General features: G+C 55.8%; 1 protein-coding gene across 1 annotated transcript in view; it reads right to left on the bottom strand.

Annotated features, from left to right (window-relative positions):
- HIP1 (huntingtin interacting protein 1) overlaps positions 1 to 17,146 on the bottom strand; it is a 51,182-nt gene extending 34,036 nt beyond the window's left edge. Inside the window, exon 1 of the mRNA XM_080388779.1 lies at positions 16,921 to 17,146. Coding sequence (XP_080244905.1) covers positions 16,921 to 17,037 — 117 coding nt within the window. The 5' untranslated portion in view covers positions 17,038 to 17,146. The remainder of the gene's footprint in view (positions 1 to 16,920) is intronic.
- Between the last annotated feature and the right edge of the window lie 1,915 nt (positions 17,147 to 19,061).

Below are 19,061 nucleotides of genomic sequence, written 5' to 3'. Positions count from 1 at the left end.
GATATCATTGAGTGACAAATGGGACATCAGCCAGCACTGTGCACTTGCAGCCCAGAAAGCCAAGCACCTCCTGGGCTGCATCACCAGCAGCTCAAGGGAGGGGATGCTCCCCCTCTGCTCCGCTCTCCTCACAGCCCCCCGCAGCGCTGCTCCAGCTCTGGGGGACCCAGCACAAGGCAGACGTGGCCCTGGTACAGCGGGTCCACAGGAGGCCACCAAATTGGCCCCAGGGCTGGAACACCTCTGCCCTGGAGAAAAGCTGGGAGAGTCGGGGTTGTGCAGCCTGGAGAAGAGGCGGCTCCGGGCACATCTTCCTGCGACCGCTCAGCGCTTCAAGGGGGCACACAGGAAAGATGGGGAGAGGCTTTGACCAGGGCCTGCAGCGACAGGACAAGGGGCAGCGGCTTTGAACTGGAAGAGAGTAGGTTTAGGCTGGACAGAGGGAAGGAATGTTGCACCACGAGGGTGGTGACACGGGCACAGGCTGCCCAGAGCGGCTGTGGGTGCCCCATCCCTGGCAGGGGTCAGGGCCAGGTGGGACGGGGCTGGGAGCAGCCTGGGCTGGGGGGAGGGGGCCCTGCCCACAGCAGGGGGGGTTGGACTATATGATCTCTGAAGGTCCCTTCCAACCCAGCCTGCTCAATGATCCTCTGACAGATGGTGAAGGACACCCCTGAAGCCCTCAATGCAAGAAGACAGCCTTCAGCAGCCACATAAGTGAGTTATGGTAGTGGGATGTAAACCTGCATGCTTAACCTCAGCTAATACGTATGTGACCACTTGCTCATCACTCGCGGGTGTGTTCTGTGTCCCCTGCGGCCCCATCCGTCTGAGCAGCTTATCTGGAAACCCTTCCTGGCTGCAGCTGAGGCTTGGTCTTTCTTCACACGTGCATAATGCACCGCTGCAGTTAGTCGCTTCCTTCTCGTAAGCCTGATGCTGACACCATCGAGATAAAAAAAACACCCCAAAGGAAACAGGGTCAGCAAAGGTCACGGCCGTGCTACTGAGCCATCAGCACTGCACTCGGTGCTCCCGTGTTTGCCCCTCGCTGCTGCCTGGGCTGCAGGTGCCCAGAGCTCCTCTGCCACTCCCGAGGGCTGTGGGGGTAACTGCCCTCAGCACCCATCCCCAGCAATGGGGCCATTTACACCCGTCACTGGCCCCCAACTTTGTCCGCGCTTCTCTACACTGCAGGCCCTCCGTATGTGGATCAGTGCTGCCCAGGATTCAGAAGATGGTCGATAAAACACAGCCCCCACCAATTTCCTTTGGAAGCCCCTAAGTTCTGCTCTGGAGGCTTCATGCATGGGGAGCTGGAGGTTTCATGTGGAGCACAGCTGGTGCCCATGGGGCTGGAGACTGAGCCATGCCAAATACCTTCAGCATCTGCCCTCGGATGCTGTCCTCCTCCTCCTCCCACACACACGCAGCCCCCTCCCTTCAGCAGTCTCCACACTTCTGCCTTAAATGATCTTCAAATTGCCTTATCAGAGGAATCATTTGAATTACCTGCTTTTGTTTGTCCTTTGAATTCAGACCTGCAGACCCGGTGGCAATACCACGTGTGTGATGCTTCAGCTCAGTGCCCAGCCAAGACTTGTTGCACCCACCACCCAGGACCTTCTCACACCTTCTCCTGAGCTTTATTTCCACACAGATGCAGAAGACGGGGGAGAAGGGGGCTGAGTGGATGCTCCCAGCAGTTAACAGTTTCAGTACATCCACATAATGAATGAGGAACAAACTAATCTGAAATTGAATCACCTCATGCAATAAGTTGGGAAATGCCACAGCAAATGTTCTCCCTGTGGGGCGATGCTGCCAGACCCTTCCAGACCCCTTCCCTTCCAGACCCTGCCTGCAGCCTGCAAAGCAGCACTGGACACATGCAGAGGGCTGCAGAAGCTGAGCCCGCCTCTAGCTAACAGGCAGTGGAAAAAGTATTTATAGGAAATAGGCAACATATTTACAGCCCTGGGAAAGTTTCCAGCTCTGAGTATATTCATATTTAAGTGCCGTGCACTTGCAGGGAGAGGTTGGAACAAAGCGGGCAATGCCGTCTTGCTGCAATGCTGCCTCCTCCCCCAAGTGCTCTCAGAGGTTCTTCAGCTTTCTTTGGTGTTGCAGGTCACTTCCCAGCTCTCTCACCCCCAGCCCAGCTGAGGAGACCTCTGTCCACCTCCTTGTCTCCTGCAGAGCCGCTTCCCAGAAGTGCCAGCATGCCATGGGCTCCGAAGAGCTGTGGGTTGCAGCCTGTGGCCTTGGGAAGGGGCAGTGGGCTGGTCTCCCTCCCAGCAGACCCAGTGGCATCAAGGTGCCCAGTTCAGTCTAGGGGGAAAATGCTGGAGCAAACAAACTGATGTCCAAATGACAGATAAAAATGACATTTTTAATTCGCTGCTCAGCATCCCCTTACACAGCAAGCTACTACTGCCAGGATGATACCCTGTGGCTGAAACTACTCCCCTCTCCCAGCAAGGCAACAGCCCACGCCCAGCATCCAAACCTCTGCCGCTGGGAAGGTTTGACCTTTATAATTAATAAATACTGGTTTAATAAATGCATAGGACCTAACCCAAAGATGACAAAGGGCTGTCTGCGTTGGAGCAGGACAGAGCTCTGCATGCATCCCCTGGGATCTCCCAGCAGTTCAGAAATGAGCATCTGTCTTCGTTAAGCCACGGCTGTGGTCCCCAAGCCCCAGTGCCCAGGCCACTGTGCACTGCTGGTGCACGGTGTGTGCTGCTGGTGGCTGTAACCGTAGTGCCCAGCGATAGGCGCCCGCTCCTCGTGCAGAACAGGATGGGACTGAGGAGGTACAAGAAACAGTCTCTGATGGATGTATAATTGGAAAATAAGCCAGTCCTGTTCTGGTACGTGAGTGCAAGCTTTCCTTGTTTTTTAAAAAGGAAATTTTAAAATTTTTATTTTAAAAATCTTTTTTATTTTAAAATGTTTTAAAATGTTAAAAATCTTAAAACTTTTATTTTTAAAATTTTTAATTTAAAAAAAAAAATTACAAAGCTTTTTAAAGCTCTTTTAAGAGTACCAGCAGGCCATGCTCCCCATGTTTGACACCTCTCCTGTATCTGCGGACGCTCCCCACTGCAGGTGATGCTCCCCACAGGGAGATCCGTGACTTTGCTGGGCTCTGAGCATCTGGCTCGCTGCCTGCTCGTGGGGTGTGGAAGGCGCCTGGGGAGCAGGCAGAGCCGAGCAGGGATCTCCGCTGGGACACAGGGTGGAGCCCGAGGTGGAAAAAACTCCCAGCGTATAAAGGAAACTGCTTCATGTGTTTGTTACTGCTGCTTGTCTGACGCGTACCAACGGGAGAATCGCAGGCTGTGAGATCCCTTCCCGAGATCTAAACATTAGTTTTTACTCATTTTCCTTGTTTGAAAGCAAACACTGCTGGCTGGGGTGTGTGCCAACACACCCTTTGGCTTCCCCAGCCCAAGAAGAAAGGGTTGCGCTGTCCTGCTCCTGCCAGCCGCAGCACCGTGGCTGGAGAGGAACCGAGAGTGTAAACCCAGCTCTGGGTGTGGAAAACACAACCGTGCCTCCTGGCAGGATGGGGAAGATGGATGACAGGCACTTGGACGGGGCAAGACTGCGAGAGGCAGCTCCATTGGGAGCCTCGCCGGTGGCAGCAGGAGATGACCCTGCGCTGGGAGCCGCTGGTGCCCCGTGGCTCACCCACGTGTGACTCCACCGAGACACGGGCCCGACTCATGGGCAAGCGGCACCCAGCACCCCGCTCCTGGCCTCCTGCAGCCTCACCAGCAGGATGATGCCTCCTCCGCAGCAGGATGGGGTTCGGGGGGATGCAGCGCTTGTCCCCAGCACTACCGGGGCTACAAAGGTGGCAGCACAGCCCTGGCCGGGTGCAGGACAGGAGGCAGGGAAGCTGCTCTGCACCCTGAGGATGCCCCGGCCAGAATTAAACAGGGCAGAGGGAAGGGTGGGCCCAGTATCTCTCTGTTGTTTCAGGAAATCAGAGGATATAATCTGAGAGGGAAATCTCTGCTCTCGAAAGCAAATCACAGCATCCGTACTGTACACAATACTACTGCTGCCCGACGGCGCTGGGCATGTATCGCTGGCAGAGGGGCACACAGGACGCCAACACGATGAGGTATCAGCTCCAAGAAACAAATTGTGTGCTCCTGGTTATGCACTGACAGCTGAGCTGGAGCTGAAGTGCAAGCAGGCACCTCACCCCAACCGCCGGCCACGGTCACCCCCCATCCATGAGGCAGCGCTCCCACCAGCAGATGAGCCACACGCAGCAGCTCAGTCCTGTTCTCCCAGAGATGGCAATAAAGGGTCCGGCTGGTGCAGCGAAGTCCTGAAGTTTTCCAAGTACTCAAAATCAAACATCCTACTAAACACACCCGATTTCATTCTTTTTCAGCAGTTCGGCAGTTGTCAGACACTGCCAGGCCAGCCCAACACAGGGGACCGCGGTCCTCGCCTCCCTGGGGCACCCTCCTCCAAGGAACGTGCAGGTTGGAAGGTGACAGGGCTGGCCGGCGTGACGCAGGGACAAGGGCTCCCGTGTGACTGGTGTGACGTGGGGACAAGGGCTCCTGTGAAAGCCGGTGGGTGACAGCCAGCCTCCTGGACACAAAAGCCACAGGAATAAGACTGGTCTGGGTGAAGGTGGACGGCTGAGTGAGGCACCTGCCCGAGGACCACAGGAGCCGCACCCAGTGCTTGTCTGTAGAAAATCCTCCATGTTCCCATGGCATTCAGGGAATCAGGGCAATTTTTTTTACATTTCTGGATAAATACTGTGCTAGAAATCTACTGACTGATACTATCATAAACAACCCAGAGAGGCCTGAACACAGCCCAGCTGCCACGGCCAGTGCTCGGTGCCGTACCCAAGCACTCACCGGTGAGGCACAGAGAAACAGAAATCTGCATGGTGACAACTAGTGAGAATCTGCACAATGCTGCTACCTGCGAGAAGAGCATATTGCAGCTGAACACCAGGACCAGGAGAAAAAAATGCAGGTGAGGAGCAGACATCACATACAGGAGCATCCAGGCTGCAGGGACAGCCCGGGAATCACTGCTGCAGCCATTACGTGGGGCAGGGACGCAGAAGGAGCTGAGCATCAGTCCTTCTTGCCCTCTAGGGCTGGAAAAGATGGAAATACCTAGGATAAGAAGAAGAAGCTTTCACCATGGCTATGCACACTGCTCACAACGACAACGTCTGCTGGTTATTTCACCGAGCAGTAAACACACCACTTCTGGTTGCAAGCTGGAAAGAAACAGTCCCTTGGAGGTGCTGGGATCAGATACCCAAAATTTGCTTATCATCAGAAGAAAGGAGCTGACAGACTTCATCCACTGATAGGAATCTGCAGTTCTTAGCATTTCCACGATATGCAAAATCTCTTTTTTCTGCTGATGGGGAGCGAAGCTGGATAACTAGAGAGCAATTGTTCCCAGAGCTAGTCAAGGCAGCAGAAAAGGGAGGACAATCATAAAAGGTGTAACAGGGACAGTTTGGCTAATTGCTGTTTCCACTTGATGGCTGATCAGAGGAAGGGATTGGTTCAGATTTGACCTCAGATGAATTTTTCCCCAGTGTGTCCCACTCCCAGCAGGCACCGGTGGTGTGTCAGCCTGTCTTGGCTGATGCAGCCCAGCTGCCTGAATAATGCTTGCACACGCACGGCACCACGGAGGCCAGCAGACAAGTGGCAGCAGGGACCCAAACCAGTGCCCGTGTGATAAAAACTCTCAGAGGGGAAGACTGCAGCCATGGCATGCCCTAAAATGGTATCCAAGTATTAAGGGATTAATAGCAAAGTCTAGAGGTGATATAGTTAATTATTCCCCACTCCCATGGGAGAGAGGAGCAGACCCGCTGGGATGCCCATGGAGCCTGCGCCAGCCCCTTGGCTTTGCACCACAGCTAAAATCCCAGCTCATTTTATGGGGCTGAAAACCACAGATTTTGTCAAACAAATTGTCCTCTCCTTTTTGCTCGTTTATTTTGTCCGTGCAGCAGACGAAGCTTCGCTTCCCTCCTAGTGGGCAGAAATCACTGAACATTTTGTCCGAGCTCTTCACTCACCACCCAGCAGCTTTAGCAAATACCTGATTCGGTCATCCACCCCCCAGGCATTATTAATTTCTGCAGCTTTGGCCAATGCTGCCGGTACACAGGGAGCTCTTCTGCCAAACCAGCCATGCCAAGGTGTGAAATCTGGGGGTTACAGAAAATACAGGCAGGGTTGAGAGACCTCATTCCCTGGGAAAGCCATCTCGTAGAGGCTCAACAGCTGGTGTGAGGGCACTGGGAATAAGGCAAAGGAGAAGGAAGACTCAATCCGAGTGGAAAAAATGCAGGACATGGTTCCCAGCTCAGTGCTTGCGGCAGTGGGACTCTTCAAACTTGGACATAGCTAAAAAAATAATAAAACTGGAATGCATAAGCAGTGAGCAGCCCTATTTCTAGCTGCGACTCCTCCCTGTGTGCTTGGCCTCCCAGACGACTCAGAAACTCAAGGCACTTCTTTCTGAACTATAAAAAGAGCTGGAGCGGGACTGCAGTAGCCAGGAAGACAAACAAGAGAGGAGTGTGTCCTCTTGTTGAGGCCAAGAGCATCTCACCAGGAGATGAGTGAAGCCAGGAGACGGTCTTGCTCAACCCAGCTCCTCAGCTAATATCACCCTTCAAGGTGCTCACAAAGAGCTGTGGGGCATGGCAGAAACTCCAGGCTGGATCCCACCCACCAAAATGTTGGTTGTGCTGTGTCCCAAGTCATCCCACCACCTCTCACCCCTCCTGCACGAGGACAGGAGGTAAAGGTCCACCTTCATGCCACACTGTGCATGACCCACCCCAACACAAGCCTGGGTCCCTGCAGCAACCAGATGCTCTGTGCTTGGGTGGAGGCACAGGTACATCTACCAACACCTGTGGCAGGTACCACAGTAAGCAGAGACAGGGCATGAAGTGTCCCCCAGGACCATGGGGAGGAAAGAGCCATGCTGAAATGCAGCTCCCCGCTCCCCAGGCTGGCTCTTGCACGGCTTAACAGCCTCACCTGACACCCGCTCCATGCATCCCAGCAGGACAGTCCAGACCATGCCAAGTTCCAGGTACAGAATGAGACCATAAAACTGAGGAAACTCAGAAACACTTTGCCTTTGCCCTCTCCAGACAAGTATGTACTTCCGTGGAAGCAGCCAGACCTCGCTGTCTCTATCAGAACATTTCCTTCCCATCTGTTTTGTGAACTGCACAAAACCTTTCTGGCAGGGAAAACACAAGGTCTCCACCAGGTCCCAAACTAGGAATGGCTCCACCAGCACAGATAGCTTCTTCAACGACTTCAGTGACTTATTCAGTGCCGAAGAAGCCATCTCTTTGGTAGGGCCATTCCTAGTCTACATTGACTTCTTCAACCCAGGAGAAGTCAAAGTCTTCCTCTGTCTCCACTTCAGCACTGCCTTAAGACCTTGGAAAATCTTTGCATAACACTAACTAGTGGTGTGGGACTTCTGTTGTGAGCAGTTCTGAGGGTTGTAGAGCTGGACTGGGTGGCCCACAAGGAGCAACCTGAAGACGGCACACTTGGTGCACACAGTAACCATGGCTCAGGAGGAAAGGGACAACCACGATGTCCACAGCACCAGTGTAACCTGCTGCCGAGCCCCCCAAGATGCAGAAATGCTGATGAGTGTTAAGTCAGTGGATGACAGAGATTGCATTTATTCCGCACCTGGATGAACAGGACCCTCCACCAGCAGCAGGCTGGGGAGCTGCGGGCCACATCTCGCTTGTGCAGGAGAGCAAATGACTCTTTGTAACCGTACCCAGAGCCCTCCTGCGCCCAGATGCCTTATCCTGCAGGAACGCTGCCTGGTGGGAGCTGTATCTCAGGACATACATCACTAGGTCTGTGAGGTCTACTGGTGAGGTCTCAGCACTCATGCCATCACCTCCTTTCTGGGCTCTCAGGAGAAGGGACCAGTCCCTGGGCGACTCTGATGTTCTGGCACAAGCACCTTACAACACCATTTGCACCTATGAAACCCTGTATTCTTGCTTACTTCCATGTCAACACAATGACTGGAAACCACTATTTTCCAGCCAGCATCTGCAAATTAAAATAAAAAGTGATGCCATGCACTCTCTAGAGACTGCCGAGCTGCTTGCATGGAATAAAAGAGACAAATGGTAACAATCAGCCGCAAGTTTCCAGCCTTGCTCTGGCGAGAGAAGCCTGCTCTCCCGAAGGGTCCCTTTGTTTGCTGCAACTCACTTTTTTTCTGCATTGTAAATATTTAACGTGCCCTCCCTGGTGGCACACCTGGCCTGCCGGCTCAGCTCCGGCAGCACAGCGGTGGTGGCTGAGGGGCTGCACTGTGCCATGCAGGAATTGGGTCACAAAGCAGTGAAATGGTAGAAAGCCGGGCAGTGAATGCCGGACCACGGGGACCCCCCAGGGAACAGAAACCAGCTGCCAACAGCCTTTGATGCAGCATTTGGGGCAGCAGGACCAAAAACCCAGATGGGAGGGGCACAGGCAGAGTTTTGTTAGTTTGCTCAACAGCCAAGTGACAAAGAGTCTTCTCCACCTCAAGACTCAAGTATGACAGATCTGGGCAACTCAAGCCAACCTCACAACTGGAGTTTCATGACCAAGCCATAAAAAAAGCCAGGTAGCCTCCCTATGAGCTGAATAAAGCTGAATGAGCTCTACAGCTACCTGACTTCCCAGCAACACAACTTTTGCAGCCACCGCGCTGATGCTCTTTGCATTGGTGGAAACAGAGAACACAATGGCATCTGCTTGTCCGAGCACCACACGGGCACAGCGGGCTAAGGCAGGGCAAGAAGGGATCAGTGAGAGAGCACAAAGTCCTGCAGCAAGGCACAGGCTCCAAGACACAGCTGATGGACGTCCCCACCTCAAAGCCTGCGGTGGGCACTGGGACCACCCGGGAGCACCTCTGTGCTGGCCTGAAGATGTTGGAAGCTATGGCCAGGGTTGTGTCCTGCAGCAGCCGCAAGGCTAAGCCCACCCTCGTGGTACAACGCCAACCACGACCAGCCCACATGAGATGCTCTCCATGAGCGTGAGACTTGTCAAGCTGCAGAAATGTCCCACCAAAGAAGGGACTGAAATTCTGCAGTTACAAAAGGAAGCTCTGTGAGCTAAGAGAAGAGGGAGTTTCAAGCTGAATGTGGCTGGACATAGGTTAGGCTGGACATAAGGAAGAAATGTTTTATGATGAGGGTGGTGAGATACTGGCACAGGTTGCTCAGAGAAGCTGTGTATCTCCCATGGAATCATAGAATAGTTTGGGCTGGAGGGGACCTTGAAAGGTCACCTAGTCCAATCCCCCTGCCATGGGCAGGGGCATCTCCCACCAGAGCAGGTTGCTCAGAGCCCCCTCCTACCTGGTCTTGAGTTCCTGGGGATGTGGCACCCACAGCTTCTCTGGGCAACCTGTGCCTGTGCCTCAGCACCCCCATTGTAAAAAATTTCTTCCATATATCTAGTCTGCATCTCCCCTCTTTTACTTTAAAATCATTCCCCCTTGTCCCATCACAACAGACTCTACCTAAAAGCCTGCCCCCATCTTATAAGCCCCCTTTAAGTTTTGAAAGGCTGCTCCAAGGTCTGCCCAGAGCCATCTCTTCTCCTGGCTGCACAATCTCAACTCTCAGCCTGTCCTCACAGGAGAAGTGCTCCAGCCCTCTGATCATTTTTGTGGCCTCCTCTGGACCTGCTCCAACAGTTCCACATCCATCCCTGGCAGGGTTCAGGGCCAGGTGGGATGGGGCTTGGAGCACCCTGGTCTGGTGGGAGATGCCCACGGCAGGGGGATGGACTGGATGATCTCTGAAGGTCCCTTCCAACCCACACCACTCTGAGTTTGTGTTGGACACACAAATATTTGTCCATGACAAAACATTAAATGTCTGTATACGCCTTTAAGCAAGTAACTTCACCTTTCACATGTGGACCAAGGACCATTTACCCTGTGCGTGATTAGCCCGGAACAGCACACAATGCGTAATTAGCCAGCCCACAATGTGTAATTAGCCAGCCGTGGGCCAGGACTCGCACGTCCGGGCTAAAGCACAGGCTGCGCTGCTGGTGGCTGCTGTCAGCCGGGAACAGCCTGTCCCCGGCAAGTTTTCTGACTTGGTGACTGTGCAAAATAAATCAGCCAAGCTGGTGGCAGAGATCAGGGCTGAGACCTGGCCCTTCCTCCAGCCCTCGTGCTGTTGTGCAACCCCCCAGCTGCCGGCCCCCTGCCCCAGTACGGGCCACCCCAGGGCAGAGGGGCCGAATCCCTTCAGAACAGGGAGGTTTTGAGTCAGTTCTCTGCAGCCAGCACCCAGCGCCAGCACCCAGCCCACCGGGGCTGAGCCTCACGAGCCTGCCCAGCACTGCCTGCTGTGTGCGGAGGATGTTTCTTCAAATGTAACTATTGATATTCTTAATTTTTTAAATTTAATTTTTTAAATTTAATTTAAAAAATTAAATTAAAATAATAATAATAATAATTAAAAAACCAAACAAAAATGTCAGGTTTGTGCAAGAACAAGTCTGCAAAGACATGGTGACCTCTGGCTCTAAACCGCTACGCCTGTTCTTGCCTGCTTTCAGCCACAAATACATCCAGCTTCAGGCTCAGAAATACACGCACCCGAGGAGCTGAGAGTCTGCCAAGCTCAGGACCTGCACAGAGGCTGGGGCAGCCGTTCCACTCCACCAGCCACAACAGTGAGTGAGTTACAGAGCTGGAGGTGGGCGATGGGATGAGCACGGGCACAGCATTCGGGTGCTCCAGCCCCAGTGCCTCTGTGCTGGATGGTGCCGGAGCAGGCAATGCTCAGCCTGGCCCTGCACTGCACCCGTGGGATGATGTGCTGGGAGCTGCAATGGGCACCTTCTCCCCACCCTTGGTTTCTCAATCTCCAGCCAAAATTGTCCCTCCTGCAGCTTCAGCCTATTCACTTTGGTCTGTCCAGAAGTTTTTTTCCCTGGAAGAGCAGAGCTGGGATGAGCCACTCCCTCCTCACGACAGGTGCCCACATCCTACCTGCCCTTCCCCACCCTTTTCCCTGGGCTCAGGGGTCACTGCCGGTGCTGCTGGAGGGGACCACACTCAGTCCACAGTACCCCGATGGGGAATTTGGTAAAAATAATCTGCCTGGCTGGCTACTTCTCCCCAGCTTTGCAGGAGGATGGAGTTAACCAAGCTGAATTTCAGAGGGCAAGAGCCCCTGCACTCCTTAGTACAAGACACCCTTGGTGGGAGCCCTCTCCTCACTGCAGAGCCAACTTAATGACACCACCTGTCTCACATTGTTCATGCTCAGCTGTATTTCAAAGATCAGATTTTAAAGAACCTTTTGAAACCATCAGGGCAGCACATGCTGAGCAAGGGGCAAGAGGTTCTTGGGCAGCAACGTCCCCCAGCATCCCTGCCTCCCTGCTCAGCCTCTGATGTGATTTGGGGCAAGGTCCCCCCTTGCCACTTGGTGGTCCAAAACCATCATGGTCCCACCTGCAGCAGCCCCCTGGACTCAGTGGCAGTCACCCCCACTTGCAGCACCAAACCTATTTGGCCTTCTGAGGCTCAGCCACTTCCGGAGTCCATCACCCCATTAAAAAACACAGTTATTCCTGCATATTTTTTTTAAAAAACCCAACCCAATCCCATATTGCACTAAAGAGAAAAGCAGCCCTTAATCTGGTAAAAGGCAAACTATTTTCTTTCCCTGGGGACAGAAATAAGTTCCTAAGAGGGACTTGCTGAAAAGAGATGAGATGACTCATTTCTTTGCTGCTGAAGCTGTATTCAATCCCGAGCACCTCTAATTCCTATCAAAAGACAGGAGTCCGAAAGCATGGGGGTTCACGCAGCGCAAAGCTCATTTTACTGGAGATGAAAGAGCTGTGAATCAATCCCCTGTATCACCTACTCCCCCAGGATGGGCTCAGCTGCCTTCAGCCCTCGCTCCCTGCAGCCAGGAGCTATTTTTTCCTGTTCTTGCTAGTGTCAATATGTTTCTTTAAATATCTTTTCAGAGAGGCTATATATATAGCCCCACTCTGGTGCTTTGAAAGGAGCCTCATTTCCTGTGTAAGAACTGAAGTTCTTGGCAAAGCTGCCGGCGGCTGCAGCATCTGAACCACAAAAATTGTTTTTTTCAGTAGTAAAATGGTATTTCCTCTGTGACTGCAAGTCATACCAAGCCAGGTCTGGTCTGAAACCAACAGGGCTGCTATGGCTGGCAGATACAGTGCCATATTCCCAGTTATGTAAATGATGGGGGAAAGGGATTAATTGCATTAATGGTGGCAGTTGGGCTGCAACGATGCCCGAAGGTGGCACAGCCCATTGCAAGGACCAGGATGGGCACAAAGCTGCTTTCAACCTGTGTTTTGTTGTGAAAACATTTGGTTCCCACATTGAAAGGATTTACTAACCAACATTGGGGGAGGGAAACAAAAAGCCCGTTTCATTTGACATCACTGTGCCCCATACAATTTTCTCCTTCTTCTGCAGTGTCTCTACATGCCTGGTCTTTGAGGGGGCTCCTCCAGCAGCAGAGCAGGAAGGAAAAGAGCTTTGCAGCCCCTCCAAGATGGTGGTGGAGTGGCTCATGGATGCTTGGGACCTTAAAAACCTTTCTAAGGAGATGTGGCATCACCTGCATTCAGGATGCTTCATCTCCCTGCAGGGAAACCCTGAGCTGCAGAGTTTGACACCCTACCGCACCACATCAGGGACCCCTTATGATAGCAGCAGTGATGCAGACAGATCAGCAATCACTGTGGCAAATATGCCTTTCCAGGGTAATTTCTGACTCACAAATTGCGTTTACTGCTGGTCCAGCAGCAATGCACAGTCCTAAGAACCCAGCAAGCAAACATGCAAGAGAAAGTGGCGGCCGTGGGTGACCCAAGAGGACCACGTTTCTCTTTGCTATTTGGTGACTTTCTCAGAAAAAAACCTGCAGTCAAAGAAGATAAAGCACAAGGTTTTTAGATTTTCTGGAGGAATTTTAAACAAGAAGGGTCTTCCCCCGACACTCACCACTAGCAGGATGGATCAGCCTCAGGACTGTCCCCAGTGGACAAGTGCACAGGGACCCTGATGGGCACGTGACTTCGGTACCAGGCGGCACCACATCTCCTGGCACGAATCCCCAGCAGATGTGAGCTTGGGGGGGACCAGCACAAAACTTCTGTCCCTCTCCACAACCCCCAGGCACTGTCTCCACCAGTGCTGCATGGATGTCCTCATCACTGGGACCCAGCACCACCTCCAGACAGGCAGCCTGCAGTGGTGCGTGTCATGATGGCTCATGATGAAGCTCATGATGGGACACTGGGGCAAGGCTCAGGATGGGGGGACATACGGGAGAGTTCTGTTGTCTCTGCAGCCCAGAAGACAACATGCAATCACAGCATACTGCTTTCCTTCTGCCCACAGGGGCAGGAATAAGGCCTGGAGCGCAGCACACATGGTGCTGGGACTTCAAGAACGCTTCCCCCACCTTCACTTTCTGAGCACCTTTGCCCCTCTCCAGTGTTTGGTTTCCCAAAAGAGGGAAGGGGCTGGTGTAGGTGCAGCTGAGCAGAATCACACTGGGTCATGAAGGACACCTTTCCACACCTTCGGCTTTCCAGGGGCCAGCTGGTGCTTGGGGATGCCATGCACCACCTCCGTCAGTCTGCAGTTCTGCCTGCAACTGCCCTCACTGGTCATGTCCCTGCTGGGAACAATGGGAAATTCCCCACGGCAGTCCAAAACACAAGTGAAGAAGGAACACAGCCTGGCATTTCACCCTAGCGTGCACCCTCTGTGCCCCACAGAAGTTCTGCATCCTTCTGACTCCATTTTCACCCTCAAGACCTTGGCTCATCCAGCTGCTGAACATCTGGTCTTTGTCAGCCCAGCCACAGCACAGAATGAAACTCACTCCTTGGCACCATCATGGCACAAGGATGTCTGCTGTGGGCAACTGCAGCGAGAAGGGGAGGGAGACCCAAGGAGGGAAGATCCCAATGCACCAACCTAAAAGAGGAGGTCTTCAGACCTTCACTGCAGAGCTCTGACTCCAGGACATGCTCCTCAATACAACCAGGAGAACTTGCAGGGGATGCACGTCACACTCAGATAAACCAACATTTACCTCAATATACGGCAGAATTTGCACTTTTGGTGGTTTTTCTCCTCCCTTGGTGACCTTTGCTCTGTCCAAAGATTTATTCTACCAAGGTTGAGGTGACGAGCAGAGGTGAATGACAGCAAGTGGAACACCAGCAAAAGGGAGACAGTCATTGCACACTGGTCCCCTGCCCGGCAACGCTGCGCCCTGTACAGCCATGCATCTGCGGGACAGAACTGCATGATCTGGTGCTCCTGTTGCTCAACTTCCTGTGCAAACCGTCAGCATTGGTGGTAAAAGGGGAGCCCTTGGGTGTGTGTCCGGACCAGAGGGCCTGATCTCCATGGTTCCCACTGAGCAGCTCCTGCCCAGCTGGCAGCAAGGACACGCAGCAGCACAACGGCAGTGATACCATGTTTCAGCACGTCCTCAGATTTCTCAATTTGCATCACCAGGAAAACCGAGATGCCTGACCAACCATGGGAGAAGAAAAGAGGCCACTGGGATATTCATTCCCATTTGTCCCCAGGCCAACAGATGGACTTTGTCAGGGCAGAGCTGATGTGCAATGTGATGATCACCACGAAAGCCTCCCACCACCAGAGCCTCCCACCACCATGCAAGTGTCCTTCTACCAGAATGTCCCACCACTGTAAGAGCATCCAACCACCAGAATGTCCCACCACCATAAAAGCATCCAACCATCAGAACGTTTCACCACCATAAAAGCATCCAACCATCAGAACGTCCCACCACCATAAAAGCATCCAACCATCAGAACGTCCCACCACCATGACAGCTACCTGCCACCACATCTCCCCACTACTAGGGTGTCCCACCACCACCAGCGCTTCATAGGGTGCTCTCGTTTGTCAAGCTGAGTCTCAGACCACAGGAATAGAGTGGTGCCAAACCCAAGGCATTACTCAGGCTCACTAAAGGCCAGTTTTGACCCATTTTCTGCCTGTTTGGGCTCTCTTAGCCCAGAATAGTCTTCCTGGTGAGTGTGCTGCTGTCACGAGCCAGGCAGGTTCGGAGGCGAGGAGGGAATGAGCCTTTACACGCAGAAACACGGGTAAGATCTTAACTTTAAAACCCACCTAACAGACTAAACTTTTCTTAAGAAAAGTCACTTTCAAAAAAACCCCCAAACCCCAATCTCAAAAACCCGCCAACTCACAAAGTTTCTATTAAAAAACCTTAGAAAGAAGAAGTTTGGTAAAAACTGGATGACCAATGTGTGGAAGATCTGAGGGGTGCCTGGCAAGTTCCCTAAACTTCAAAGTTATGAAAAATAATGAGAAAAAAAAAAAAAAAAAAAAAAAGAAGTGAGGAAGGAAACTGCGCAGAGCTGAACAGAAAAGAACGAAAAGCCAGGCAGGGACCGAGCTCCTAACACCCATCCTCTGCCATTTGCTGATCAGCACGGAAGGTGAAACGCAGCCAGTGCGATGGGGCCACACGCTGCCCGGGTGCTGGGTGCCGTGGGTGCCCCTGCGCCAGCCAGGCCCCCCAGCTCTGCCCTTCTGGACAGCAGCAGCTCTCGGGGGGCCGGGGGAGCTCCGGGGGTCCCAGGGGGATGTTTGGTGACACGGAGCAGGCAGGCGATTGCCCGAGCGAACCCGTCCTGGTTCCCCCTTTGGTGCCGTAAGTGACTGGAGGTGGCTCGGCCGGGGGAGGCGCGGCGCTGCCGGTGCATCCAGCCACAGCCCGGTGGGTCTCTCTGCTGTAAGGGCACCTCAGCGCCGACCCTCGGTTTTACTCCCATTACCGAGCCGCCACCACGTGCCGTTCCCACCCGGGTCTCACCCAGGTCCTGGCCGCAGCCGCCGACCGCCCCTCCCCCCCCGCGGCAGGGCAGGGGGCAGGGGCGAGGGGTCCCCAGCCCCTCCTGCAGCCGCCCCCGCCTCTTCACCCCCCCTGCAGCCGCCCCCCCCGCTGCCCCTTCCCCGGATCGCCAGCCTCTTCCCTGAAAGCACCCCCGCTGCCCCCCTCAGCCCGGCCCCCACCCTCCCCTGCGTCCCGGCGATGCAGGACCCCGAGGGACGGCTCAGAGCGGGGGGAGAGGGGAAGGGCCCATCCACGCACTGTGGGTGCCGTGGGGAGCAAAACCTGCCCGGTTCCCCGCGGGGGTGCCCCTTCCCGGGAGCCCCGCGCCCCGCCCGAGCTGGCCCCGCGGGGGCACAGCGCCGTGTCCCCTGCGGTGGACGGAGGCAGAGGGGGTCGTGCCCTGGGGATGCAGGAAGGAGCCCCCAGACCCCTGCCAGCAGCCCCGGCTGCGACAGGAGGGGGGCAGCGTGCCGGGGCCCAGCAGCGGCGTCCCACCGGGGAAGGCTCAGCCAGGGCCCGGGAGGGCCCGACCCCGGCTCGCCATGGCAACCCCTGGCCCGCCGCGGGGGGGGGGGGGAGGGGGCTCTCCTGGGCGGGACCATCCATCCCCGGGTGGGCGGGGCCGCACATCAATCTCCGCCCACCTGGCGCAGGCCCGCCCACTTGAGCCAACTCCGCTCACCTGCGCTGGCCCCGCCCACTCTGGTAAGCCCCGCTCCCCGTGGTTCACCTGAGATGACCCCGCCCATTCGGACAAGCTACGCCCACCTGGATGAATCCACGCGGGCCAGCCTCGCCCGCCTGGGCCGACTCCAGCTACCTGGCAGGCGCCGCCCTCCGGCCCCGCCCCACAGCCCCTGCCCCTCAGTCGGCACCACGCACGGCCGCCCCGCCCCGCCCCGCGGCCCGCCCCGTACCTGGGCACGCTCGAAGCTCTCCCGCTCCGCCTCCAGGCCACCGCCGCCCGCCCGCCGACTCAACACCTTGGGCAGCGGGTTGGACACCTGCTTCATGGAGCTGCTCACACGGTCCATGGCCCCGCCGCTCCCGCCGCCGCTACGGCCCCGCCGCGCCCTCGCCACCGCTCCGCTCCGGCGCCTCCGCTGGCCGGGCGCCGCGCCATTGGCTCGCCCACCCGCCACTCACGCGTGGGCACGCCCCACCGGCACTGCCTCCGCAGCTGTGGCTCCGCCCTCGGTCCCCCCTCTTAATTTTCATTGGCCGGCCCGGCTGCCGCTTAAGGGGAAGCCCCGGGAAGGTCCAGCCCCGAGCCGGCTCCGGCGGCCCGCTCACGTGACTGCCGCCAAGCTCACTGGTCCAACCGGACGTTACTCAACGCCAGCTCCCGCCCCTCCGACAGAGCCCCGCCTTCAGGGAGAGCCCTCTCGGCACCGCCCGCCTCAGCCCCGTGGTCACGCCCCCTTGCCATCGCCCTGTGCTGATTGGTCTGCGCGCCTGCCGCTTACACCTGCTGTCCTGCCCTGGGTCTCGCTCTTGCGCGGCGGGGCGCTCCCCCGCGGGGCCGGGGGCGGGTTGCGAGGCCGGGGGCGGGTTGCGAGGCCGCTGGGGCCCCGGCCGCGAAGGGCTCTGCGGGGCCCGGCCCAGCTCCGGCCCGAAGCGGGCCTCTCCGCACTCGAGCGCCCCGGTGCCGACGAGCCTGAGCTGCGGCTGGAGCCAGCCCGGGTGGGCAGGGCTGGGGGGTCCCTCAGTCCCGGGACTGCGCGGCTCCCGCAGCCCCCAGGCCCTGGGGCCCGGCTCGGCCCCGCAGCGGTGCGACGGCTGCACCCAGCCGGCAGACGGGCCATGGGCAGCGCGGAGCGGGCGGCCCTGCCGTCTCCATACGGAGCCCCTGAGCTTCTGGCCCCTGCGCCCCGGCCCTCCCCGGCCCCGGCTCTCCCGGCCCCCCTTCCCCTGGTCTTCATCACAGGCCCAGGCCTGCCCCCAGCACTTCGCAGTGGCTGGGCTGGGCCGCGCTCCCGGTATCCCGCTGGGCAGCATTTGCCTGGCCTCACTTTGCGTCTGGGATGGGTTCAGGGCATCTGAGTCCTGCTGGGGACTGGGGAGAAGGTACCCCTGGGCCACCTGCCGGGGGGCTGGGGGGGCCTGACAGCCCTTCCCAAGGTTGTGTGGGCCTTTGTCTTCCGCCTCACCCGGCTGTGGCTGTGGCTGTGGCGGGGGAGCTGTGCGGAGGGGTGCTCGGCAGGAGGCAGCTGCAGGCACAACTGGCAGAGCAGAGCAAGGAGGGTTGGGCATTTCTCTGCTACCATTGGCAGAGGGGTGAAAAATGGTTACAGATGTCTGAAAAACAAGGAAAAAGAAGTGGGAGAAGGTTTTTGCTTCCCCGGAACAGCTGGCAGACTGATGGTTGAGATGCTTTTCTGTATAACTTGACCTGGGCTCATAGCTCTGGTCCCTTCGCTCATCAGAGAATCAGAGACTTGTGCTGGGGCCCGGTCTTGGCTTTCTTTCATCCTGGCAAGTTGCTGGACTGTGGCTGGCTCCTGTGGTTTCAACCAGGAATCCCATCCCACTCTGGAGGCCAATTTCCCGCTGGGACCTTTGCTAGAACTTAAACATTTCTGCAAAATTTGGACAAACTGGTATTTCTGCAGACTGAAAACTCTCTAAAGACATCAGTTAGTCCCCAGTGATGGCAGGGTGGGCTCTGTGGGAGTCATCCTGGCTGGATCCTTAACAGCAGGTCACACGAAATCAGTGTCTTTGCTTCAGGTGGGGAGTAGCTTGCAAACCCATCCTGTCTGCTGCTGCTAAGGGTGATGGGGCAATCTGGGAACAACAGTTCAGGATGTGGGTTGTCAGGAGCTCTTGTGCAAGTAATTCTTTTTGTGCAACTTACTTTTCTGGCTTATTTTTCAGCAGAACCAATTGCCACGCAAATGCTTTCCTGTAGCTGCCCAGTGGGATGTGTGAACAGGCTGTTTGCACGATAGACCTTACCTGTCTCTCTGCCTTGGATATCAGATTCACAGCTGACGGGAAATGACTTGCACTGTGCAGCAAGGGCATCTCCTCCCACCCCAGCTTGTCTCGACTCCCT

Source organism: Falco punctatus, assembly GCF_963210335.1.
Source record: "Falco punctatus genome assembly, chromosome: 1".
NCBI lineage: Eukaryota > Metazoa > Chordata > Aves > Falconiformes > Falconidae > Falco > Falco punctatus.
The sequence above is the reverse complement of the archived record's forward strand: the minus strand, read 5'-3'. Positions and strand labels throughout refer to the sequence as shown.